Source organism: Lottia gigantea (genome assembly GCF_000327385.1).
Source record: "Lottia gigantea unplaced genomic scaffold LOTGIsca_28, whole genome shotgun sequence".
Taxonomy (NCBI): Eukaryota; Metazoa; Mollusca; class Gastropoda; family Lottiidae; genus Lottia; species Lottia gigantea.
The window spans coordinates 279,262-306,487 of record NW_008708898.1 but is presented as its reverse complement, the minus strand read 5'-3'; the positions used below and the strand labels follow the sequence as shown (position 1 = coordinate 306,487).

At 33.8% G+C, this 27,226-nt stretch overlaps 2 protein-coding genes across 2 annotated transcripts; both read right to left on the bottom strand.

Moving 5' to 3' along the window:
• Positions 1-277: 277 nt before the first annotated feature.
• On the bottom strand, positions 278-4,087 carry LOTGIDRAFT_161139 (hypothetical protein; the record flags this gene model as incomplete). The annotated part of the gene is made up of 2 exons (XM_009056486.1): positions 278-349; positions 3,788-4,087. 2 exons carry the CDS (start codon positions 4,085-4,087, stop codon positions 278-280), a joined length of 372 nt encoding a protein of 123 aa, XP_009054734.1.
• Positions 4,088-24,956: 20,869 nt separating this feature from the next.
• LOTGIDRAFT_161138 (hypothetical protein) lies at positions 24,957-26,711 on the bottom strand (the record flags this gene model as incomplete). The annotated part of the gene is made up of 3 exons (XM_009056485.1): positions 24,957-25,179; positions 25,521-25,594; positions 26,028-26,711. 3 exons carry the CDS (start codon positions 26,709-26,711, stop codon positions 24,957-24,959), a joined length of 981 nt encoding a protein of 326 aa, XP_009054733.1.
• Between the last annotated feature and the right edge of the window lie 515 nt (positions 26,712-27,226).

The following is a 27,226-nucleotide window of genomic DNA, read 5'->3' as shown; positions in this document are numbered from 1 at the left end:
AAACCGAAAAAAAGGTCGCTAAAGAGGTGCGGAAAATCGGATAAGTTGGATTCATTTTAACTCCATCAATGAGGTTTAACTTACAGCCCGTGATCTTATGATATAATTCTCTATAGCCGTTTTGTCGTCAAAATATTATAAAACACACATTAAGTTAGCATAGAAACTTTGTATTTATCAATTGTGTTATATGATGTTTGCAGCATTTCCATTCCATAGAGAGGTATCTACCATTTATATTTTGACCAATTGCATGCATCAAGGGTGTCACTCAAAGTTACAATCCTTGACGTAAATAGAGACCTTCCCCACAACCCATAATAAAGTGATTTGGAAGTATACATGTACCCTATAAATAAATAAATAAATAAATAAAATGTTTTCAGACACTGCTCATGATATTGTACAAGCAATATTGCTTTTCTTCTATTTACCCCTAAATATGGTTGTGACACTCATTTCTAGATACTAGTTATTCATTTATTTTTTCATTTCTTTCATTTAAATAAGAAATTGTCGCGAGGCCTATATACGAGACATTGGAATAGACTGAAGTTGTAGAGAGAATCGACCGGATATCTTTGGTTCGCCAACCTGTTGAGAGCCATAACTGAAAACGTCATTTGGGAAGGAAAATCATTTAATTGAATTAAGTGTGTACAGGACAGGTTCTGGAATTTGTAGAGGCAAGTTGAATGTTGAAGACGGGATCAATAGGCCGTTCTCACTACAATTTTCACTTTCTATCGCCCCGCTCCATATCGACACAACCATCAGATAATACTGTTAAGCTTTTCGTGCGTGAATTCGATTTCATGTGCTGGTTTTCGTCTCTCTGGAGAACGCTGTCAACCAAACTAACCATTGATAAGCGCTTTTAACTAAGCCATGATTTTGACAGACGATCAAGCCCCCAAGGAGACGTACTTTAAATTTTAATATCCGATTTGCGGATAGTCCCGTGACACCGTCTCATATTACTGTAAAAATATTCAAATATCCTTCTTTTATGTGTCATGTTTATAACATTAAAGAAAAAACTAAAATGGGAATTTATTGTAAACAAATCATGTTATTAACTTCAATTCCAGATAGATACACGAATTGCTATTGAACGGAACAAAACTTAAACAACATTTTTGTTATTATATCGGATAAGACAAAAATATTTGTAATTTATGTTGAAGAGCTTATTTTTTGTTATCATATGGGACAAATTATTTGCTATTGCACGTGGCAAATTTACAGTTTTATTGATCCTTAGATTCGAATATACAAATATACAACATTATTAGTCATTAATGACTACGTACGGGGCAAATGTACAGCTTCATTAGTCATTACACTCGACAAATATAGAACATATTTTGTTACTGCACGGGTTGAAAACAGAGTATTATTTATCTTTTTAAAATGTTAATAGTTGTTATAAGAATGACAATTACTGTATGTGCTCGATCAAGAAATTGGTCAAGAAAGTTCACACAGATTTTCATATTTCCGGTGATGAAATGTATCACATCCAGTATGCTCTAAATGCAACTAAGAGAGATTTAAAATAGCGGAAATACGATTTACATTGACACACATTAGCAGATTAAAGCAGTATTGGGATTGAGCATGTCATGTTTTCAACATGTGTGATAAGGGTAACCATAATATCCTACTTTTACATAGAAAATAATGGGATGTGGAATATATCGCTTTTCCACTGTTGCTCTACTGCAACAAGACATCTATTTACCTGTTACAGCATAACAATTTAGCCAGCTTCGGATGCCGAATACGCTGGAGAACATCTTTGTGTGACAGGGCCTTTAGTTTCGAGCTCCTGTTTTATGATGCGTGGCTGTAAGGTCCCAAGACCATTGCTCATTAATCACGCTAAAACTTCTTCAGCTTTTATATGGAAACGACCATAAACTTCTGATTTTCTTGGCTACAAATTTGAGGGTCGAGGACAGACTTGCCATTAAAAGAAAATTTGTTGATCAATACCAATACTTTAAGCGAACCACAGGCCTTCTGTGCCATATAATGAAGAAATAATAATATCTATACTATACGCTGTAAAGGTAATTACGTTAAAAATACGGAAAATTGTACCCGGTCAGTATTTCAACACTGAATAACCCTTATATAAGTCGCTGTTTTATGGTACAGAGAGCTGAACTTGGTGAGTAATCACAAATCATATCGGAAAGTTTTGTATAATATAACAGGGTTTAACTAAACATAATCAACTTGAACTAGTTACAAAAAACAGCAAACCTCATTCTGAGCAATAAGTAAATAATTTACTGAAGAGAAAACCTGTATTATGGGATAGAAAACCCAATTTTGAGCTAGTTTATTATATACTGAAGAGAAAACCTATATTATTGAACAGAAAACCCAATTCTGGGCTAGTAAATGATTTACTTAAGAGAAAACCTATATTATTGAACAGAAAACCCAATTCTGAGCTAGTAAATGATTTACTTAAGAGAAAACCTATAACATGAAACAGAAAACCCAATTCTGAGCTAGTAAATGATTTACTTAAGAGAAAACCTATAACATGAAACAGACAACCCAATTCTGAGCTAGTTTATGATTTACTTAAGAGAAAACTTCGTGTGTATCATGGAACAGAAAACCCCATTCTAAGCTAATAAATGATCTGTTCAACAGAAAAACAAACAAGCGGAGTTAGTATCTGATTTACAGAACAGAAAAACAACAATCGGAGCAATAGCTTCTGATTTTGTAACATATATTCAGTAGCTAAGGTATGTGACAGTGAACTGTATTTTAAACTAAATCGACTTACAGTGTTATTATTTATAATGATAGTGGTAATAATGTTTTATTCTTTTCGCCATAAGTAAATTACTGTTCTTTTCTTTGTTTCTCACTGTGTCCATTTGTTTTCTTTTTTTCCAAAATTCTTCCAATGATTTATAAATTTTCCATTCTCTTAATTTTAATTTTGAAACGCACACTGACGAGCGACCGTTTAAAAGAACAGATTCACCATTTTTGAAGGTTGATTTAGGTCTTCAATGTATGTAAGTAGTCTTCAGAAGTACAAGAAATGTACGAAAATCACACATAACATTCAAAAACATATCAAACTAGGAATTTCACTTTCTATTTCTATATGGCCAAGTCTCGAGAAAATACGTGTTGTCTTTTTAACTTTCAAAGGCGGATAATTCTGGACACTTTTGGATTTGAAGACTATTACTGAATAGCTTAACTAAACAATCCCTGTTTCTGGGACTAAATTACGATTGCTAAAAAGAAATGGAAAATCTGTCCATTTAAGAGATGGTAAATTTGGTCAAGTGTCAAAGATTGCAATATGTGTATCTCACCACCAGAATACATTGACATTTGCAAACAAAAATGTAACTTCCATATTAAGTTAAAGATAAAACCAAGGACGATTTTCCTCACAAACATTTACCTTGCCCAATATACATCCTACCCAGGCATAGAACTGTTGATCCACGGGAAAGTTTACCCATACCGTAATGAATCCATACTTTGAAAGAACCATATATATTTCAATTGCAACTAGAAATTGGCTTTAACTGCGAGCCTAAAGGTCAATGGGCTCATATGAGGATGGACCCTAGAGCTGACACGATGTTTGATTCTAACTGTGATTTATAAGATTGATTTTGTTAATAAAGGCGATTACCATAATTATCTACCTGTATTCATTAAAGCAATCAATTTCCCTCTCATCCAATGTCGTTTAACACAAATTACATACAAAATCGTTAAAAAAAATCCTTACCGTTGTTTTACTGGGTACTTCAAGGAATGGCTCCGGTTCATCCTCCTTCTCAATTTCACAACTTAGTCGAAATCCTTTGGCTTTCACCCAAAACCTGAATTTAGAATTTTCGGATGTCGATTGTTCCTCTCCAGATAAGATATTAGTAATTCGATCATACTTTTTTCTTGTCACAGTTTTAGTCTTGCCACTGTCCCCATAATTTTTGATGGCCCAACTTTGAAATGTTTCAAACATTTCCAATTTATCGGCTTCCGAAATACAGGCAGACGATTCTTCATTTCTAGCAGACGACGACATTGTTTCCGTGTAGAAGTTTTGTCGGCTGCTACCAACTGTCCTATAGAACGTCTGCTATGAATGGTTAATAGTAAAATGAGTGGAGCATCTATACAGGACTGTCACAACTATCTCTCTTACAAGCCTTCGTAACGGAAGCTTCCAGCTGTCATTGACTTGCTTCCGTTATATCCTCTTCTCGCTAATTAGTACCATTTTCGACCATGGGACACACTGGACACGCGCACTACAATTGCGAGTTGATGAGGGCAGATGTCCCATATCAGGATGAAGTCCGCGAGTAAATTAACCTCGGTTTACTGGGATCAATGCTGATAATGGAGACGGTTGCCTGATAATTTAATTTATAATCGGCTCATGACCGTATTTCAAATACATCCTTGGATTTTTTTCTTGAAAATCCATCATTTATTACAAACGATGAATTCTTATCTTGCTTTGTCAATCTTCATATTTTTAAATTACTTTTTTTAATGCTCTTATTATTTCAAGTGTGATCATTAGACTCTTTACATAGATATGCATTATTACCCTATTTTAAAACAACTACTATCTGTGCGCCAATGTTAATGTTTCATGCCTACCTCTATAAACACTACAGAGTTTTTGTTTATTTTAACCGGGTGGCGCTACCAGTAATACGCAGCACAGTGTCCTTTGGATTTCTATCCCTGTCAGTTGAACTGACATTATAAATTCGGACGGGGAACAATAAATCTACAAACATAAGATGAAAAGCAGGATGTAAAACCCCAATTCATTTATAATGTTTATTATAGACGGAATATGTTGACTACTAGATTACATTAAAAAAGGCTAAAGCGTATTTGAGAGTTAAGTTGTTACATGCTAATTAAAGATGGGCTTTGAATCAGTAAGTAAAAAAAATTTCGAATGAAAAAAATTCTAATTGGTGTTTGATTTAAATATTTGTATAGAAACATCAAAAGTTTGCTTCATTTTTCGCGCAAAACATGCAGATGCGCCACAACTACAATTTACCCGGAGCTCGCAATGAAGAAAACACAAAATTAATATGTCATGTGATTCTACACACTTGAATAATTGTTTGCATCTCAAGGGAAGTAACCTATGCTTAATACTTTGTGCTAACTGGAGTCAAAAATAGAGAGAAATATCAGAGAAGTACCCTTCAACAATTCATGTATGATGAATGATGTGGATCTGTAAACTTGCGCAGAGAGAAAAGCTAATTGGTCAGCAACAATATTTTCTCTTCTGTCAAAATAAATGTTTTTGTTATATTCCAAATCAGAATATCGGTCTTTTAAAATTTTTATCTTGACAGACTTCTGTTAATCCTGCATAGGCCGTATCCTTTTTCTACTCGGCCAAAATAACAACCGTTTTCTTCTACTCGGCCAGGATTATTAGCCTTTATTTCAATTTTGCTCAACTTCACAATGCCAGGCTATTACGACAGAAGAAAGATGATATTTTTTTAATCTGCCTTGACAGCAAAATTTTTGTGAATTCACCCAAAGGTTGTGGTATTTGCAATTCTTCCTAAACGAATCTTCTTCAATTGCTAAGTTAATATTTGAAAAGTGGAGAACATCCTTTTCAAATTTTAAACCATAAACGACATAGTCCAATAGCCGAAAAAATTCATTTAAGTGGATATGGCATGTGTAACTATTGTATTTGTCTATGAGGAAAAAGTGGAGTATCTTGGATCAGTCAGGATGAAGTGGAAGGACAAAAACCATGTGTCGAAAGTGTTATTCACCGAGATAGCATCTGCCATTAATCAGAGATATTACTCTCTTTCGTTTCTCTATCTGAGAATTACATTTAAAAGAATCAGCTACTCCAGTTACTGATGTTAATTGAAAGCCAACGAAAGTGAAATGATTTTTAGTATATATTAATATTGTCAGTGTTTCGTGTTGGGGATGTCATTATATTTTATGACTACATTACATGTCAATGTCTTAGAGAAACAGTAATAATACATCCCACGTTCGAGAATTTAAAGAAAACTTTGCTTAAAACCCGAAAGTGTAACTAGAACAAAACAAAACTCATATAAATACAAAAGAATTGAACAAACCACAAATAGGCATGTTAACTATTCCAGAAAAGAACAGAATTTACTTATTGCTTTTTGGATCCACCACAGTAACTATCACATAGGACTTTACCATTGGCTTATCTTCATATTATACTAATGCATGCTCTCTGGCTAATCTACATATTAAACTGTTGTATGCTTCTGGCTAATCTAAATATTAAACTGTTGTATGCTTCTGGCTAATCTAAATATTAAACTGTTGCATGCTTCTGGCTAATCTACATATTAAACTGTTGCATATTCTCTGGCTAATCTACATATTAAACTGTTGCATATTCTCTGGCTAATCTACATATGAAACTGTTGTATGCTTCTGGCTAATCTAAATATTAAACTGTTGCATGCCTCTGGCTAATCTTAATATTAAACTGTTGTATGCTTCTGGCTAATCTACATATTAAACTGTTGCATATTCTCTGGCTAATCTACATATGAAACTGTTGCATGCCTCTGGCTAATCTAAATATTAAACTGTTGTATGCTTCTGGCTAATCTACATATTACACTGTTCCATGCTCTCTGGCTAATCAACATTTTTAACAGTTCCATGCTCTCTGGTCAATCCACATTTAAAACTGTTACATGACCTCTGGCTAATCTACATATTAAACAGTTCCATGTTATCTGGCTAATCTAAATATTTAACTGTTGCATGCTTTCTGGCTAATCAACATATTAAACATTTCCATGCTCTCTGGCTGAAACAACATATTTAACTCTTGCATGCCTCCTGGTTAATCTACATATTAGACTGTTGCATACTCTCTCTGACTAATAAACATTTTTAACAGTTCCAAGCTCTCTGGCTAATATACATATTTAACAGTTACATGCTTTCTGGCTAATCTACATATTTAACAGTTAAATGCTTTCTGGCTAATCTACATATTTAACAGTTACATGCTCCCTGCGGCTAGTCTACATATCAAACTTGAATGCAACATAAAATATTCTACAAACTATTTGACGGAATAATAATTTAATAGACAAAATGTTTACGGATTATGGAAACCATCCCATATTTTTGAATCCGATAATCTATTGGAAATCGTGCCAATGTGAAGACAAATTGAACAAGTTGAAAATGTTACGTCCAATATAAGAGAATTAATGAAAATCTATAAAACGATTCTTTTAAGCGTATCTTAACGTCCTTCTTATTGCATCCGATACACTGTCCTCTATCAATAAACCACATTTGAAGATTCTTGACAATTTATGGCTCATCTTCTATTTTAAACATGCCATCAAGTTAGTTCATCGAACCAGATTTATTAAAACAATCCCCACTTGTACGAAAGTTTGATCAAAGTATATGATTGAATACATGTACTACAGTATTCAAAGCTACGACTTTCGAACTTGGGCAATTCCCGAATTTGAGTAGGTCATATAAGCAAAGTTGTTGAATCTGTCCTGTAAAATTTTACTTTTTGCCTTCTCCATAATTTGTTTTTTAAAGGCTACCCCATATTTTCGCATCAAAACCACCCTGAATTGATGATTTATTTACATCAAATACCCATGTCAACCAGTATGGCATGTCTGTGATAACAGGTAAAAATGGTTAAAAATATAGTTTTGGTACAATTGGGGGTGCAAACTATTTATCTAGGGTGGTAAATGCCCCCAACTCGCCCTCCGTAACTTGCTTTCTGTTGACAGTGAACGACAAACCAAGCCTTCATATGAATAGGAGCTTGTGAAAACCAGTACTGACACCGCTCATCAAAGTAGATGAGTAAATAAAAATTTCGTTAAGAGAAGTAACTCGAAAAGAAACCATGCAAGTTTTCAAGTAAAAAAAGAAAATAATTTGATATAATTCCACGATAGAACGTCTTCTTACATCACAGTACAAGACAAAATTTGTTATTTTAATGGTTCTATGAATTATAGAAAATTTGACAAATATATCTTCACAAAGACTGCATTAAGTTTTTCCCCTCAAGAACTTGTCCGATCTAAGTGCCTTGATTTGTGAAATAGTTATTTCCATTATGGTTAAATACAATCATGTAGTGTAATAAGTAGAATCGGGATGTTCTGTCCAAATTATAAGACCGGAATAAACCCTTGAAACGAAGCTATGAAAATTGACTTGGCTTCCCGTTACAGGGAAATTTTGATAATGGCTTGTCCGCAATAGCAGTTATTGCTTGATATTTGGAAAGATATTTGTCTACTGCCCTGTATTACTTTCGTATCGCTGTCCATATATAAAGATAACTTTACTATCGGTGTGGATTCACCAAAAACAGATACATATATTGTTGCCCAGTGGCAGAGTGTGTGACAAAATAGTTTTGATATTATTTTCTGGAAACCTGCACTGTTGTCCCTTTCTCAAAAGTCATCGCTTTGTTCATCGTAGAAAGTAATTTTAAACGTAAATACCTAATGAATTAAAGCATACTCGCAACTTGAAAGCTGTTATGATCCCAATCTAAAACCACGAACATGAATTCTGTGTGTTGGCCTTTAATGCACTTAACTGATAAATATAAAGTTACATTGTTATATAGAATTGAATTAATAGAAATTAAAACTGGCCTTTTATGTCCTATAATACTAAAAATATTAGAATATACTATAGAGCAAATGATTCTCTTTTTTCAGAAACCAAGCCGATTTACACGAAATGTAAGGAATATTAATTATATTTGCTGGCTTGTTATGTGATTATTATCGTTTATTGTGCATTATCAAAATTGCTGGAGCCATTGAAACTGGTAACTCATCGAGCTGGGCATTTTCTCCAAACGAGAAGTTCCGTGGTTACATTTCAAGAACAGGAGCACTCTGGTTTACAGAACACTTTCTTTCTAATCTGAAGGTTTAGATGCTGTATTATAGTTGCCAGTTGGAGATACGGTCGTAGCCCAATTACACATTACAAGACGTGTTTGTGTTTCCCATCTTCCTTAGCCTAATCTGGGACAGATTGGGGCCGAAGGACTTAACAATCTATTTCAGTTTCACTTTGCACAAAACTATCCAATCTCTATCTCACAACCAGAAAAACACTATACGTGTCGTGACTGCAGAAACATTTTGATAACAAAAATTTGAATTAGTTATTACATAGTCAATTCTCTTGAAGGTTTCAAGTATATGGAAGAGTCCTCAACCTCAAGATTTTAATTTTACAAACCATTTTACTCTCTTACAATATTCCTTTCACGTTAATAAAAACCAATACATATACGATATTTGTCATTTCTAAGCTCAAAAGATCGAAAGAAAGAATGAATGAATGAATGAATGAATTTTTTAAGCACACATTTTCATCACAATGTAAGTTAAGGGATTTGTCTCTTTAAATTAATGAATAATAGTTAATGAACAACAATTTTCAAACATTTGATGAAAATTATCTATCGTCTTATTTCAATTACTCTGTTTTCATACGAATCCAACGACGACATCGTTTTTTAAAGAGTGATGAGATTGACCTAAAATTTAGTTCTACGAAATGTTAAAAACTAAACAAAGAGGACTTTATCTCTTTTTTTTGATATAAGTCGCGCCCCAACACTCCAAAGAATCGTTAACGTATAGAAGGATCGATTTTAAAATTCTGTTCAAGACATACTTTCATGTAGTAATATTACATATTACAGAGTCTAATGTCTAAAGTTACATATAATAAAGAACAACATGATGTCGCCATCAAAGATAGCAACTCTGTTCCGGTCCTTTATTCTTCATGGAAAATATCTAATTTAAGAATCTTGGTCACTTTTATTGAAAAACGACGATAAGTTTCAAATAACGACAAATTTGTAAGTTGGAAACACGCTATAATATGTGTGTTCAGGTTTCCATGGCAACGATATAATATCCAGCAGTCTGTGTCCCAACTGATGGCAAGCGAATTGATCAGGATGTCGTGTCTACTTTGAGGTGCAGTAGAAATATTGAAACAGGCAGAAACCCCACAAGAAATGTAATGAAGAAAACGAGAGCATTTCATGATCACTCTCTAAACAAAAGTAATTTTCTTGGTTGATATTGAACCCGGGACGATTCGAATGGAAACCCGTTATATGTGATGAGAAGCAATATTATTACATCCGGTAAAACACAGTGCCAATAATACAGGGCAAGAAAAAAAATCCAATTTCATTCTTCACTGCATGAATGACACGACGACCAGTTCTAGTCATGACAACTCATTGACAAATGGATACTTTGATTGTTTCAATACGGCTTGGAGTGTAAACTAAGGGGAAACGTCCAGCTTTGTCAATTGTGAGAGTATCAGACTTATATTTGATCAAGATGTTTCAGACATGTGTAAAATACTACAGACTTTTATACAACATTTTACGCATTTTTTGTACAAAAATACACACACATATATTGTACAAATCACACAATATGTTACAAATAAATGCTACATACAATACACAAAATGCTACAGACATTACACAAAAATGCTACAGAAATTACACAAAAATGCTACAGACAATATACATAAATGCTACAGAATGCTACAGACATTTTACCAAAATGGCACAGGTTTGATTGTACAGCAATGTTACAGACATAACAAATGCTACAAACGCTAAGTTTACCAAAAAATTCAGATATCAATTTTACAAAAATGTAACAGAGATCTGAAAAGACATCTTTACAGGCATTTATACATAATATCACAGTATTATAATATCACACTATCACAGAATTATAATAACACAGAATTATAATATCACAGTATCACAGTATCACAGTATCACAGAATTATAATAACACAGTATCACAGTATCACAGAATTATAATAACACAGTATCACAGAATCACAATATCACAATATCACAGTATCACAGTATCACAGTATCACAGTATCACAGAATTATAATATCACAATAACACAGAATTATATTATCACAGTATCACAGTATCACAGAATTATAATATCACAATAACACAGAATTATATTATCACAGTGTCACAACATCACGAAATCACAGTATCACAATATCACAGAATCATAACATCACAGAATTATAATATCACAGTATCACAATAACACAGAATTACAATATCACAGTATGACAATAACACAGAATTACAATATCACAGTATCACATAATTATAATATCACGGTATCACAATATCACAGAATCACAGTATCACAATATCACAATATCACAGTATCACACTAACACAATATCACAATAACACAGAATTATAATATCACAACATCACAGTATCACGGAATCACAATATCACAATATAACAGAATCATAGTATCATAGTATCACAGAATTATAATATCATAGTATCACAATAACACAGAATTATAATATCACAATATAACAGAATTATAATATCATAGGATCACATCTAACACAGAATTATAATATCATAGGATCACAGAATTATCATATCAAAGTATCACCGTATTACAGAATTGTAATATCACACTATCACAACATCACAGAATTATAATATCACAGTATCACAAAATTATAATATCATAGTATTAAAGAATTTTAATATCATAGTATTACAGTGTTGCAGAATTATAATAGCATAGTATCACAGAATTATAATAGCACAATAACAAAGAATTATAATATCACAATATCACAATTACAAAGAAATATAATATCACAGTTTTACAGTTGTGTGAAGTAAATTCAATATTTATACAGTTTTCCAAACATTAAAGCAATATTACAAACACTTTTTACAATAATAAAAACATAGTTACAATGTAATAAACATTTTTAAGACATTTATACACACTCCAAGCACCTCAAAGCGTCGTAGATCAATTCAGACATTTATGTCTATCAAATATTATGTCATTTACCAGACAATATAAGCTCTTTCTTTTAACTATAAATATATGCCTTAGTGCATAAATATTTCTAATGCCGTTTATAGATGTCTATAATCACAAAATCCAAAATTTTTTCAAACAATTAAAATATCATTAGGGTGTTGCAGTTTAAATCAAATCATTTTGTCATATCGGTGAAGCACAAACCACATGCTTTTTCTCTAGATCTCTTTTAAACGACACTTTTGGGAAAACGAAAGAGTTATATATGTCAGATCTTGAAAAAAATTTTAGACGGAATTTATTATTTGTCCCAATGTTTGAACAAAACTTAACTAGTATTCAAACTCCGTTTATAGTAGACTTCATCGTTCTGGAATGGCGTCGTTTGCGATTTTCTTCAGTCTAAGAGAGACAGTCCACCAGATAAACATTTCGATTCACCTTCCAATGTATTATAATTCTATGGTGATGACGTGGCTTATAATTTGAGCTCGCTAACTATTTGTCTATCGGTTAAAATTCGAAACATTCAGAAAAGTAAAACAGTTTTGCTTTAAATGAGCTTTAACCCGCACATTAGGTTTCCACCAGCTTCCAAAAACATTGTTACTTTTTCAAGTTTAGCCTACGTAAACATTTTAAATAGTTCTTGCGTTTTAACAATTAGCGCAAGATAGTCTAGGTCGAAACTTTCATAACAGGTAGGGGACACATTTCTCTAGATTTTGGTACATAGTTTTCATTATTTTGAGCACCTAACTTTCCATACCTATTTTGAAAATCAGACTGTCTTATGATGATCGTACACGTGTAGAAAGGCGCTGAGTTTCAGGGATGGGTGGGGGGATTGAATTCAAATAATGGAATTTGTTGTTGAAAACGTGAAAATTTCTTCATTGAATGTAGCTTTATATCTTCAACTTTTTATTGTTAAAGTGTGAAAGAATGTTCAGAATGTCGTCGTCTATTCAAACTATATAGAACTGTAGAAATCTCAACATAGCGACAGAAAAATTATTTGTGTTAAGTGTGACAAATATCTCGAGTTTTCTGCTAATAAAAATGACATAGCTAATAGGCCACCTATCTGACTGGCTTGATGAGAAGTTTGTAGCTGGCGGCACAAGTCTTCCTACTGATTTTAAATCATAAGGACAGAATTAGCGTTTTTAACGTGATTAAAAGCCTGTTGATGTCGCACGAACGCTAATTTAATTCATGGGACAAGAGTATCCTCTCACAGTTGTAATATTTCTTCTTCAAGATGTTACACTTTTCTTTCCCACAGTCGTTCAATGACATGTGATACTAATATACAGCCGTGTTCAAGCAGAGATTTTTCTCAGTGTCGACAATATCCTGTTGCCATGGATACGATCCGAAATCTTAGGAGTTACCATGCCCAATAGAGGTTCCATATAAATATCATTCAAATGAACAACTCAAAATCACTTAATTCTGCGGACTTTAAAGAGACATTCCTATTTATAGGTCGAAAAAATTATTTGTTCAAATTTGTGAAAACTGCAAACCAAAATCTATAGAATAACGTATTTTTAAACTTTTAATTTGAAAATCCAGCCGTCAATTTTTTAGCGCCAAAACTTTACTTAAAAGGTTACGTAACCTTTTACAGTTCGTTATGCTTTTTGCAAGCTGTTAGAAGACTACTGTACGGATTCGAGTAAAATAAACGCCTTATTGTAGAGAAATATATCTCCTACGTTTTCTAAAGATTTCAACTAAATCTAACGAGTTATTATAAAAACAATCACCGAAACTATGTCAAACTGCTCAATTAACAATTAGTATTCTTAGTATTTAATTAACCCTTTTAAACCAAATTCAGTTTTATCAAGTAGATACATGTAAGATAAATATAGCATACTTTAGAAATATTTGCAGGATTAATGTATGACGTTTTTGATAATGAAAATGTTTTACAAAAAAAGTGGAATGCCCCTTTAAGATTCATTTTAAAGGTAACATCACAGAGAAGACGTACATCTACAAGATGCAAGAGTGGTGTAATGACATTAATCACCGTAAGATTGTCTTGGTATGTATCAATACATACGCTTAGTATTCCGAGAAATTCTGTCATTTATGACATAGGCCTACCCTTCGATTCTATTATTGACAGAGGTTAGAAAAAGTACATTACAAGGACGTTAACAGAAATTACAGAGTTGTACAGGATATTTAATTGGTGTTTGCCCACACCTTGATGGTGTAGACAATCCATAGTATAGGTAGTTTATTTGACTCTAGCTGGCTGCCATCTGTTAAGTATTTCGTTGAACAAGTCGCTCTCAAGCTAAATAATTTTTGTTCTTTTTTTGTGGATATTTTTCAGCCGATTGCTGTTTTGAAAAGATAAGCCAGACACAAATTTTGTACTAGTGAGATCGTACGCCATCTCGGTTACCCAGTCAGTTCGTTATTTATCATTTGGTTGTGCGTTTAGATTAAAATGACCAAATTGACAAAAATCTCACGCTGACGTTCAGATAACGTTCTGCATATCAACTCACTGGTGTCAAGAAATTGAATTAGTTCCAACCAAATCAATTTGTAGATTCTGTAAATCAATCGATTTTCGCCCGCCCCCAAATTTAAAACACGTCTCTATTAAGTTCGCATCCTGGGCCGAAGCAGACGAAGGACGATGAATTCGATTACGTCCCTTCATTTGCATGATTATTGGCAATGTAACTGACATGTCTCCATCGACCCATTCCTTTTATTAAGCCTGGTTTTCTTTAGGACAAAAAATAATTTATAAAGTTCTTGAACTGTTTGACTCTTGAGAAGGAACAGTCGTCCATTTTTTCTATATACTGTAATAATACTCTTAAATCGAGACAAAATATCGGATGTCATCACAGCTTAGACTTGTTAGTTGTACATTCTTATTTGAATACAATAAGAAGGCAGGGGGTTTAACTGTAATCGTAATTGTAGTTCATGTTAGTAGGCCAATATCCACGGTGGTCACATAATTATCTTTATGTGAAAAGACGGACACCATACACAAACTGCGGCCATATCTACTCTCGACTTCTCGCCCATGAGACAGCGAGGAAAAAGGCGAGGAAGAAAAAGGCGAGGAAAAAGGCGAAGAAAAGGACGAGAAAGCGAGGGTAAAAAAAGGTGAGGAAAAAGGCGAGAAAGCTTTTTTGTACCCTCGCTTTCTCGTCCTTTTCCTCGCCTTTTTCTTCGCCTATATAAATCGAATCCAAGGACCATAGTTATATTACATAATAGGCTTTTGACAAAAACACAATGGAATATATTCTGGTATACACGTATCCGAAGAAATGAAGAACAAGGGGTAAACATGAGTTAATATACGGAAAGATTCAAAATAGAAATAGGAGACGCATTTGTTTGTTCCCCATTCCATTCCGTAAACATATATATACAATTTTTATTCTTTAATAAACAAAACCGACTTAATGCTAGATTCTCATTCGATTACAGTTAACGGAAAGGACCAAACGACATGGGTACCGATTTCAAATACAAAATGCAAAATACCGTATTCATGGAACAATAGCAAAACTCATTATTTTGAAGGAATATGTGTTACTTTTGATTAATATAATAAAAAAAAAAGAAAATTTCGTATGTTTCTATTTTTTTTTTTATTTTTCATTAATTCAATTAAATTAACAGTTTGAAAAAAAAATGTGCACTGAATTTTTCTAGCCTTTTTCCTCGCTTTCCCGCCTTTTTCCTCGCTTTCTCGCCTTTTTTTCGTCTTTTTCCTCGTCTTTTTCTTCGCCTTTTTCCTCGTCTTTTTCCTCGCCTTTTTTTACCCTCGCTTTCTCACCCTTTTCCTCCCGTCTTCAGTAGCCCATAAGGTGCAGAAGAGTAGGACGTAAAACTCCATTCATTTCATTTCACCTTTTTCCTCGCTTTGTCGTCTCTCGACTTCTCGTGGGCTTCCATAAGAAAGCGATGGTAAAAAAATATGAGGAAAAAGGCGAGAAAGCGAGAGTAAAAAAGGCTAGGAAAAAAGGCGAGAAGTCGAGAAAGCGAGGAAAAAGGCGAGAAAGCGGGGAAAAGACAAGGAAAAAGGCGAAGAAAAAGGCGAGAAAGCGAGAGTAAAAAGGCTAAATTTTCCTTGCTTTCTCGCCTTTTTCCTCGCCTTTCTCGCCCTTTTCCGCACCTATTTTTACCCTCGCTTTCTAGCCTTTTTCCTCGCTTTGTCGTTTCTCGACTTCTCGTTAGCGCTTGAAAATATCAAGTCTTATACTATGCAACAAAAGCGTTTAACCTTGTCAAAAAAACTTTTTTTTCATATGGCCTACATAACCACCATATTGATCCGTAGATCGCATCTCCGATATATATATAGTGCTTTTGAGAGCTGGCCTATGTCAAACCCTTCCACTAAAGAGCAGTGGTAAAAATAGGCTTAATATTTTAAATCCGCGGAAATCTTCTACGCATTATGTTTATGGAGGATAAAATGCCTTAAAGATAGCTTGCCAGGCAAGGTAACATACGCCCACTACCAGCTGTCAGAAATGATAACAAAGTCTGTAGTGATTTAATATGTGAAACCAATCATCCGATTTTTACTAATTTCAAGCTTTACTGAGATCTCATACCAAGTTTCATCAAGATCGAATAATAGATGTAATCTCTATCAGGCCCACGAGCCAAACTAGACGCAATGAATTAATTCAAGGGCAATAACAGTCTTTATCGTGCATACAAGCCAAATTTAACGCGTCTTTACTAAGTCGAGGGCAATAACTCTGAAACCGTTCATCTCGTTATTACCAATTTCGAACTTGACCGAGATCTCATCAATATATACATGCATACCAAGTTTCATCAAGATCGGATAAAAATTGCAGCCTTTATCGTGCATACAAGCCAAATTTAACGCGTTTTTTTACTAAGTCAAGGGCAATTACTCTGAAACCGTTCATCCGATTATTACCAATTTCGAACTTGACCGGGATCTCATCAATATATACATGCATACCAAGTTTCATCAAGATGAGATAAAAAATTGCAGCCTTTATCGTGCACACAAGCCAAATTTAACGCGTTTTTACTAAGTCAAGGGCAATAACTCTGAAGCCGTTCATCTGATTATTACCAATTTCGAACTTGACCGAGATCTCATCAATATAGGCCTATACATGAATACCAAGTTTCATCAAGATGAGATAAAAACTGTAACCTCTATCGTGCATACAACAAATGTGGGCAACGGCAAATACGTCCACATTTCGATGTGGGCGTATAAAATTCATACATTTTTGGTGTTTATGAGGATTGGCTGTTCATAAAAGATCCTGAATGTTCTGACCATGAGTCTAGGACTACAAGTTAATTGTCTAACAATGAAATGAAAGAAAATTTACGTTCTTGTTCTGATTATTGTTATAGGCTATCATTATATGTGTTGACAAAACAGCAGATCCTAAAGAAAATAGGCCTCTACGAAGAATAGAGCGATACGATTTCGTCTTTGTACAGTCATTCTTTTCTAGTTTCTGTTGAGAAATTAACCTGTTTTTGAACCATAGTCTGTACGCAAAATCTGTGATCTAATCCAAAAAAATAGCAAAAGTAATATATTATGTTATCGAAGACATGCTTTGAGTCAAGCACAATCTATCTTGACAACCGTGGGTACCTTTATGCGATATAGTTTAGACAGTATAACCAGTAATGGTAACAAGCATAAAACGAACTCAAAGTTATGGCTTTCCGGATGTATCGAACTCAATTCTTCCTGTCACGTGATTGGTCGCCATTTATAAAAGGTCGACACAAATCTCACAACTCAAGGTTATTATTGTATTTTCTAGCAAATTAAAACTAAATGCAGGTTTTAGTTTTTAATCCATGGACTTTTGTACCAGTACTGGACAGTGGTCAATTTTACAATGTTTTGTTTCTTTATATAAGTTATTTATCTATGTCTAAATCTCTTACTTTTCTTTGCTTTGTTGCAATTTTGGCCTACTAGTAGGCTTCTAAGCCTAGTGACCACAGATACTGTTTGTTGAAACAAGTTAAAATGTAATTAAAAGAGAAGGGGAAACAACGGATGCTGGGGGAGGGGAAAAAAGTCGTTTTACTAAGTGAAAACACCTTGCATCTGTGCTAAAAATGGCTGAAAGTGTTAATACAGCAATGTTTTGTGCTAACTTTAATTTGTGCATCTCCTGAAATGATAAATAATTGACATGTGTCAACAATCAACATGTGCCACAAAGTCAACCTACGTCGCAATTTTCCATTTAAACCCACAAGCCTTAATCGTAATCCCAGTGATCAAATTCATGTGGTGTGACACATTTAGCAGATTCCATGTCAGCAGAAAAATTCTATGGAACGCAATGTGGGCCATATTCTTATGTTGTTTCAATGAATTACTCATACGTTTTACTAATCTTATTTCGACAGTCACTTTTTTTTATACGCCCACATGAAATGGGGGTCGTATATTGCCGTCACCCATGTCTGTCCATCCGTCCACAATTACTCGTAAACACTCTAGAGGGCTCAATTGGCACAATTCTTGATGGATTTTGACAAAACTTGGTGTAAGTGTTTGTAATTACCCAAGGATAGACCCTATTGAAAATCGGGAGAATCGAAAAATACTTAGTATGAGTTATTGCCCTTGTTCTTGAGAACGCGTTCAATTTTTATCTCGTAAACACTCTAGAATGGTACAATTCTTGACGGAATTTGACGATACTTGGCATGAGTGTTTGTTATCAACCAAGGATAAACCCTATTGAAAATTAGATAAATCGAAAAATATTTAGTATGAGTCATTGTCCTTGTTCTTGAAAACGCCTTCAATTCACTCTAGAAGGCACAATTCTTGATGGATTTTGATGAAACTTGGTGTGAATGTTCGTAATCACCCAAGGATGAACCCTATTGAAAATCAGAAGAATTGGAAAACATTTATTATGAGTTATTGCCCTTGTTCTTGAAAACGCTTTCAAATTTAGCCCTTAAACACTAAAAGGCATGATTCTTGCTGGATATTGACAAAACTTGGTTTTATTATTCAGTTCCGCGCTGAAGATTGAATATTTGCCTTTCTAGAGTTTTCACGAGCTGAAAATTGAACACGTTTAAGAACAAAGGCAATAACTCAAACTCAATATTATTCATTATTGCCCTTAAGAGTTCAAAAGAAGTGTATTTTCATACTGGTGATGGTTACTGTACTGCTAAATATGTGTACTCAAAATCAAACCTGCCATGGGCGTATATTACCTTGCCTGGCAAGCTATCTTTTCAAATCATTGTTCTTCGAACTCGTCTTTAAGTTGTCCTTGGAATTATAGTCAGCAGAAAAGCGTTTCTGAAAGACTCAATCTGATTGGTCAATAATAGTCTCTGAATAATAAAAAGATTTTTTGAAATCATTATTGACCAATCAGATTGAGTCTTTCAGAAAAGCTTTTTCAACAAAATGGCATATTTTTATAAGATAAGGATAGGAGACGATTAATTCGCTAGACTAGAACAGTTATAATTGAAATCAAAACTTATTAGGTTTGTGCATTAAAGATGTAAAATTGATTGCTCTAATGATGCTGCACAAAGATTGGTTCCCTTTTCATTCGGGACATGCAATAGACTCGATTGAAAGTATAAGCTTAATTCGTGAATATTTCAGTGGACGATTAAACCGACGTGCTTATAAAATAAGCTGAGAGGATTCGTTTTAGACTGTAGAAATGATCGCCATGGAATGTTGTATTTTATTTGAGGAATAATAACATGAACAATTTCAACCTTCTTTTGTACAAATGCAATTTTTTCCCCCAACATTTGTTGTTTCCTTTTATCTTATTACATATCGGTGAAAAGTATTCTTTTTCAATTCTTTTAACAAACAGTATGATACCAGTCCCTGTTCCAGTGACTAGTCCGAAATATTTACTTCTATTCCAGCCTCTGATAGATATTTTGGCAGTTAGTGGCTGGAATAGTCTAGGCCCTGTTTTATGAGTTATTTTCGCATCTTTTCACTGTTTTTTTGTGTAACTACCAAGTACTATTATATAGTCAGAATGGCCCCATACCGTGATATATTTTATTATTATTTATAGCGTTGGTGATATAAAATCCTCGATACTTTTTATACTCCCACATGATATTACAAATATAATGGCGTCATTTATGTCTGTTGGTCCCCTATTGCATGTAAAAACTCTCACATTCACAATTCTGTGAATGTTTGTTATCACGGAAAGATGAACTCTATTAAAAATCAGAAAAATATTTAGTATGAGTATTTGCTCTAGTTTTTAGCTCATGAATGCCCTAGAAGACACAATTCTGGACAGATTTTTTTCATACTTGTGATTGTTACTCTACTGCTAAATAATTTTTTCAAAATCAAATCTGTCAGTGGGGGTATATTATCTTGCCTTGCAAACTATCTTTCTTTAACATTATGTCTGAATTTCAGATGTCTGTACCAACTAAAATTGCGAGACCAGCTCTCCAGAATTTAAATGACAACAGATTAAGGAAACATTTTTTAATATCTGGTGTAGCAGCAGTAGTAAGTGGTTTGGCTTATGTTGTTTTTGTTGAACGAAGACGTATGATTACTTTTCAAAAATGGATTGAGTAAGTACTAGTTATAATCCTGTTTGTAATCTTATGTTTTTTTTCATAATATCTGTAGTTAATTCTAGATTGAGTTTGTAATGGACCAGTTAGCAAGGAATTCTGTGATGCTGTCATAGAACAACTCTTGTCTTAGAGCTCAGTCTCCAGTCTATTTGCTTTGAGTGTATGTTTGATTGCTTTAGTAAATTTATGTTTTTGCTCATTAAGAATAACAATAATAATAAGATGTTTGGTCAAGGACTAGCTTTTTCTTGTCAACCTGTATGTTTATCTCTGTGAAAATTGTGGTTTCTTTCTTCCTTCCATTTCAGTAATTATGATGATAAGAAAGACTACGAAAGATTAAAGAGACATCATGTATTTAGAAGTATAGATAATAATGGAAAAATACGATTTGCAACTTGGGAATAAAGTAGGTGTTTTCTTAAAACCAAGGCTTGAAATAGCTCTAGAAATTGGGCTGGACATATTGTCCGTCACAATTCGATTTGTGTCAGATATTTGAAACTTTGCACCAGACATATTTTCAATTGAAATATTGCATTTAAAACCATGTAGTTGGCAGTTTTCTCACCTGCAATACATATATACTACCTAAGAATATTTCATGTAATTCAAATACAGATAATTTATATACCTGATGCCTTTGCGGGAACAATGAAGCTGTAAAAATGTATCAAAGTGGGATTTGACATAATAATGATATATACATGTAGTATCATATAAAATTATTATAATATTAAGGGGAGAGGCTAGTCCAAAATGAAGAATTTCAGTGAAAAATTTAATTTTGTAATTTTGACACGATCTTTTCAACAAGAAAACATATTTTTTTCAAAGATTTTGTAAATTCAGGACATTAGATGCATCATATGAATAGAAGGTTTGAAAGTATTGACAAATTTTGAGAGAAAGTGAGATTCCTATAAAATAATCATGTTTTTTTTTCATTTCAGTTATTAGACTGTTCAAAGAAGATCCTGAATATTTATAGTGAGAATGTCATATTGAATAACATTAAAATTTTGTTATAAGAAGTCTGTTTAGTATTTATATTTAATTGTTTTCAAAGAAATAGACCTAAATGCTTAGCTTAAATGTTTATATACATGAATCAAAGTTTTATCTTGGAAGTGTCAATTTCCAGAACTGGCTTCATCTTGCCTGGGGCACAGACCTGTTGCACAAGAACATGTCTTCGTCTGTGTAGAGACAAACACGTGAAGTCCATTTTATTTTAAGATAGCATAAATGCTAATGAACATATGAAAGGCTGTGCACCTGAAATATAATGGACTGTCCATGTTTATGAATCAACATGTAAGTGGATGTGGACACATATTTTCTCCATTGATATTTCATCTGTTTTATTGAGCAACTATATTTTGCAATTCTGTTGATTTATTAGCTGCCAGATTGACTTATTGGAGTTGTTGCCCTTTATAGGTTTTGGAGCAAGCTTATACTTCCCAGAACTTTTATGTATTTTGGATGGGGAAATTGGGCGTCTGAGAAGTTTTTTAGATTTACCCCTTCTATGACACAATTATTATCTCATATTCCAGAATTATCAGAAATAAGAAGTAGACCCTGCCATGTCCGCCCACAATTACTTGTAAACACTCTAGGAGGCACAATTCTTGACAGATTACGATGAAACTTGGTGTTTGTATTTGTTATCAACCAAGGATGAACCCTATTGAAAATCAGAATAGAAATATATATAGTATGAGTTATTACCCTTGTTCTTGAAAACACGTTGATTATTTAGCTCGTAAACACTCTAGAATGCACATTTTTGACAGATTTTGACGAAACTTGGTGTGAGTGTTATCACGCAAGAATGAGTGTTATCACGCAAGAATGAACCCTATTGAAAATCAGAAAATCTAAAAATATTAAGTATGAGTTGTTATTGCCCTTGTTCTTGAAATTTTTTGCTCGTAAACACTTTAGAAAGCACAATTCATGACGGATTTTGACGAAACTTGGTATGAGTGCAATTGTTTTTGAAAACGCGTTTGATTTTTAGATCGTTGACACTTAAAGGCGTGATTCTTGATGGATTTCGACAAAACTTAGTATAATTATTCAGTATCGCCTCAAAAATTGCCTCAAAAATTCAAAAATGTACGACTGAAGGTTGAATATTTCATACTGGTGATTTTAACTAAAGGCCTACTGCCTGATTGAGACAACTACGTGCACATCCTTTTACATCATTTCTCCAATAAACCCAATAATAAATTGTTTGTTTCGCCTGAAGAGAACTATATCTTTTCACACGGAGATGTGATCTGATCAACCAACCAACCAACATCAACACTCTTGTCATATACCAGTTTTTAACACAATCTTTCCATTCCCCACCCTATACAATACCATTGGAAGTTACCAGTTCTACTTGAGATGAGATGAGATGGTACACTTGTGGTTTGTACATTGTAACTTTCACCCAATGAGATTTGAGATAGTAATATCGAGCTATCCAGGAAAATACAAATGATTCCGTAATCAACAATAGATGGTGGACTGCTGCAAAAAACAGAAGAGAAAACACATGAACTATCAAGAGTCATTTGAGCAAATCTTAACTAACCTGTCTGTTTTACCATCAAAGCCAGTGACATTTGACTTGCCTGATAATAAATATATTTAATAATACTTATGTATTTAGTTAATTATTTTCATACGCCCCCATCAAATGTGGAGCGTATATTGCGTCCCCCATGCCCGTTCGTTAGTTCGTCAACAATTGCTCGTAAACACTCTAGAAGGCACAATTCTCGACAGATTTTGACTGTGAGTGAGTGTTTGTTATCACCCACGGATGAGCCCTATTCAGAAAATCGAAAAAATATGTAGTATGAGTTATTGCCATTGTTCTTGAAAACACGTTCAATTTTTAGCTCATTAACACTACAGGGCCCAATTGTTGACAGATTTTGACGAAACTTGATCATATACAGTATCGCACCAAAAAAGTTCAAAAGAAGTGAAAGACTGAAGGTTGAATATGTCATACTGGTAATTGTTACTGTAGTGCCAAATATTTTTATTTAAAATCAAAGCTGCCAGTGGGCGTATATTACCTTGTCGGGCAAGCTATCTATTGGTAATACCCTTTAAACATTTGACTTCAAATTTGGCTGATTTTAAAGTTTTCTGTATTGTGTTATCTTTATTGTTCTTGAAATTGCGGATTAGTAACTGATAGAAACCTACCATTGCCTTTAATTCGAGAAGAAAGAACCCCATCACATTCTGGACGGTTAAATGAGGCTAAAATACTAAATATGATAGACTGTAGGTTCATAAACACCATTGTTAGTTCAAAACACAAGAATTTAGGTTTAATGTGTAAATGTTTTAAATGTTGAAGATCTATATATCAACATTAAACCATAGATACCAACCAATGATGATAAAGCATTTAAACACATCACGTACACTGCTGACGTATCCTTGGATATCTGGAAATAACAGATTACATTCCAACTATTTCAACCAAATGCATGAGATTACTGTTCCAAGAGCAGTTGAGTTTGAGAAATCCACCACTATGCAATCATTGTTCCTAATTTTGTCATGCTTTAGACGTGATTTTTGGTTAACGAATTAGTATTGCTTGTACGTATTTGTATAGGAACAATAAGGAAACATACCATAGATCTTGACTTCAGGTCAAGCTGTCAATCTTTCGCAAAATATTACTTACATATCCTTTAATATATAAACCTTCAGTCCACAGATTAGCAGCAACGTATAATAAGATGGGTCTGATTAAAGCTCCTTGTAGAATCAACCAATGAATCTTTGCCAAATTTCTCCCGAAACATACAAGTGGAACACTCAATTGCTAATATCCATGAATCCTAAGCATACCTATAAAATGTTTGTAGGACAGAATAAAGAGAATAAAGATAGTGGACCACAGCCATATACGCCCATCACGGCATCCGGATGGTCAAAACATCCATTTTAAGTTTCATGAAAATCGGTTGAAAACTAAGACAGAAATAGCATATTCAAGATTTTGGGGCAAGGGAAATAACTCTGCTTCTAACGGTCGAAAACAGCTCAAATTCGAACTTGATCTTCGTTTTATGAATATGTATACACATGCCGGATTTCATTTGATTCCATCAAAAAATCTAGTTTTTAGAGCGTTTACAAGCAAATGTTGACGGACGGACAGGGGTGCCGACAATATACGTCAACATAGAGAGATGTTGGCGTATAAAAATGAGTACAAGCAAAACATTTCCGTCAATCAAACATCGGGAGTAAAGGTAGTATACTACTGAAATCAATGTTGCAACTGTTCATCGACTTGGTCATAGGTTGGGTACAACACGAAATTCTCCAAAACATAATAATAAATCAATTAATGTACAATACCTAGTGACGTTAATTTTAGGGCACATAAAACAACACCTAGCAAAGGGCGGCCTGTTTAACTGTATTTTCTCATTCTTCATTTCATTTAAAAAGTTGTCTTCACCTTCGTAATATAACATGATTAATTTATAGAATCTATGAATGGCTATAGCCAGGAAGCTGAAATAATTAACATTAACATAAAATTAACCCATGCACAGCACTGGACTATGTTTTTATCTATACATTACAAACCTTCGAAAGGATATCATTTTTACATGAAACACGACCCTAAGATAAAAGAATGTATTTCTGAAGAACCACATCATAGTTTTCGTGGATCACGGTCCCAATATTTTGCATGGAGTGCTTGACAGCTCAGCTGTTTCCAATTCTATTAACGATTAATTTAAATGATCACAGCTTCATTGTTTCAATGTATCAAAACTCAAATGATCTTCCAATTGATCAAATTGTTTCCACGAATCCCATGTGGTATATTCTACTAAGAAAACACTAACCTTGAAGCAACAAATTCATTTAAGATATAAGATCTTGGAATAACAATAGACAGGAGGGAGGTTACACTGATCATCTAAAAAAAGAATAATGTTAATTAAAACATACTTAGACAGTAGTCCTTTGTTGTTTTAGGCCATTATTTCAAAGAATGTACTGTTTTTGTGAACACCTACTCACAACTTCCAAAAACTGTACTTTCTTTGACCTAAGAATGTACGGTTTTTGGAAAAAATAGTACATTATTAAACTTAAAAAAGAACAGATTTTCAGATAACTAGAACAAACATATTATTGCAATTTTTGAAGCAATACTACAGTCAAATGAATCAAAATTTCATGGACAAATTCATTCCTGGCATTGAAAGTTTGAACTCTCTGAGTTCCTTATGTTCTTTGTCACTGGTTTCCTCATTAACGCAACGATCTTGCTTAAATTTAGTTGGGCTTGTATCCACCAATTCTTCCAATTGATGTTTTTTGGAACCACTATGCAATACTGAACTCACAGAGGCTTGCTGGGCATCACTTGTTCTTTTATATGCTCGTACAGCATTAGATCGGTGTCCAGTCTTTTCAGTGATCAATTGCTCGTCCACTCCAGCTTGATATAAACGAGTTGCAGCTGTGGCACGAAGGGAATGATTACTAAAGTTTCCAATTATACCAGCCGACTGACATAAACGTTTAACCGTGGACTGTATGGTATGAATTCCTACAGGAGAATCACAGTACCAAACATCAGAGCATGGCATCTTCTTGGGACGCAGATAAAATGCATCTACTGTACCGTTTTTTGGACGCAGAGCTATATACTTTTCATATAATCTAACTGGACATCTTAATGGGTTAGAATTTTCATAAGCTCTTGTCATTTTAGGACTGACTTTCCTGTAATCTAAACCACCTTGGTTTGTCTTTGAAACATCTTCTATGTACTGCAGATATTTTTTACCTTCTAAGTCATACTTAACAGACAATTGAGTGTTCATACCAAACCTTAGATTCCTGTGTTCTTGAGCAGCTCGCAGTGCAAAATGTAATCCAAACAAGAAAAGAAGAGTATCCAATAACTGCTGTGGGTTACTTTCACCTAACAAGCCTTTACTCCATAAAATCTCTTCTTGTTCTACTGTAATAACTTCTGACTTCTTGGTATTAATACCCAGTCCAAGTCTCGACAACTCCTTCATTTTACTGAACACTTCTTAAACCCTGATATTCTTGATCATCCATAAAGGCTATTAAACGTCCATTCTGACGAAGGTAGTGCTGTATTAATATAAAAATCTCATACAAAGTATTTGGTTTATAATTATCACCGGATTCCTTACGCACTTCAGCTATAAAAAAGGAAAGTGCCTCATTCAATTCTTGATAGGAAAGATTAAATAAACCTTTTTCTTCAGAGTTATTATTGTTTCTGTGTTCTTCCACATACTAAACAAATTAACTGCCCATCTAGTTTTATTTTCAGTTTTAATACTAAGACCACTTTTAACCAAATTCTTTAGATCAGAATCGTCCAGGGGCTTGGAAAACCTCAGTGAAGTCTTGGCATTTTCTGGCAAATTTGGTGTTTCAACATCGCTTATATCAGAGTACTTCAAATCAAAGTTTGGTAACTGTATGGCTTCTTTTACATAATTTTCCTCCAATTCAGAGCATCACTAAGAACAGTATCCGTTTCTAAATTATAATCATCTAT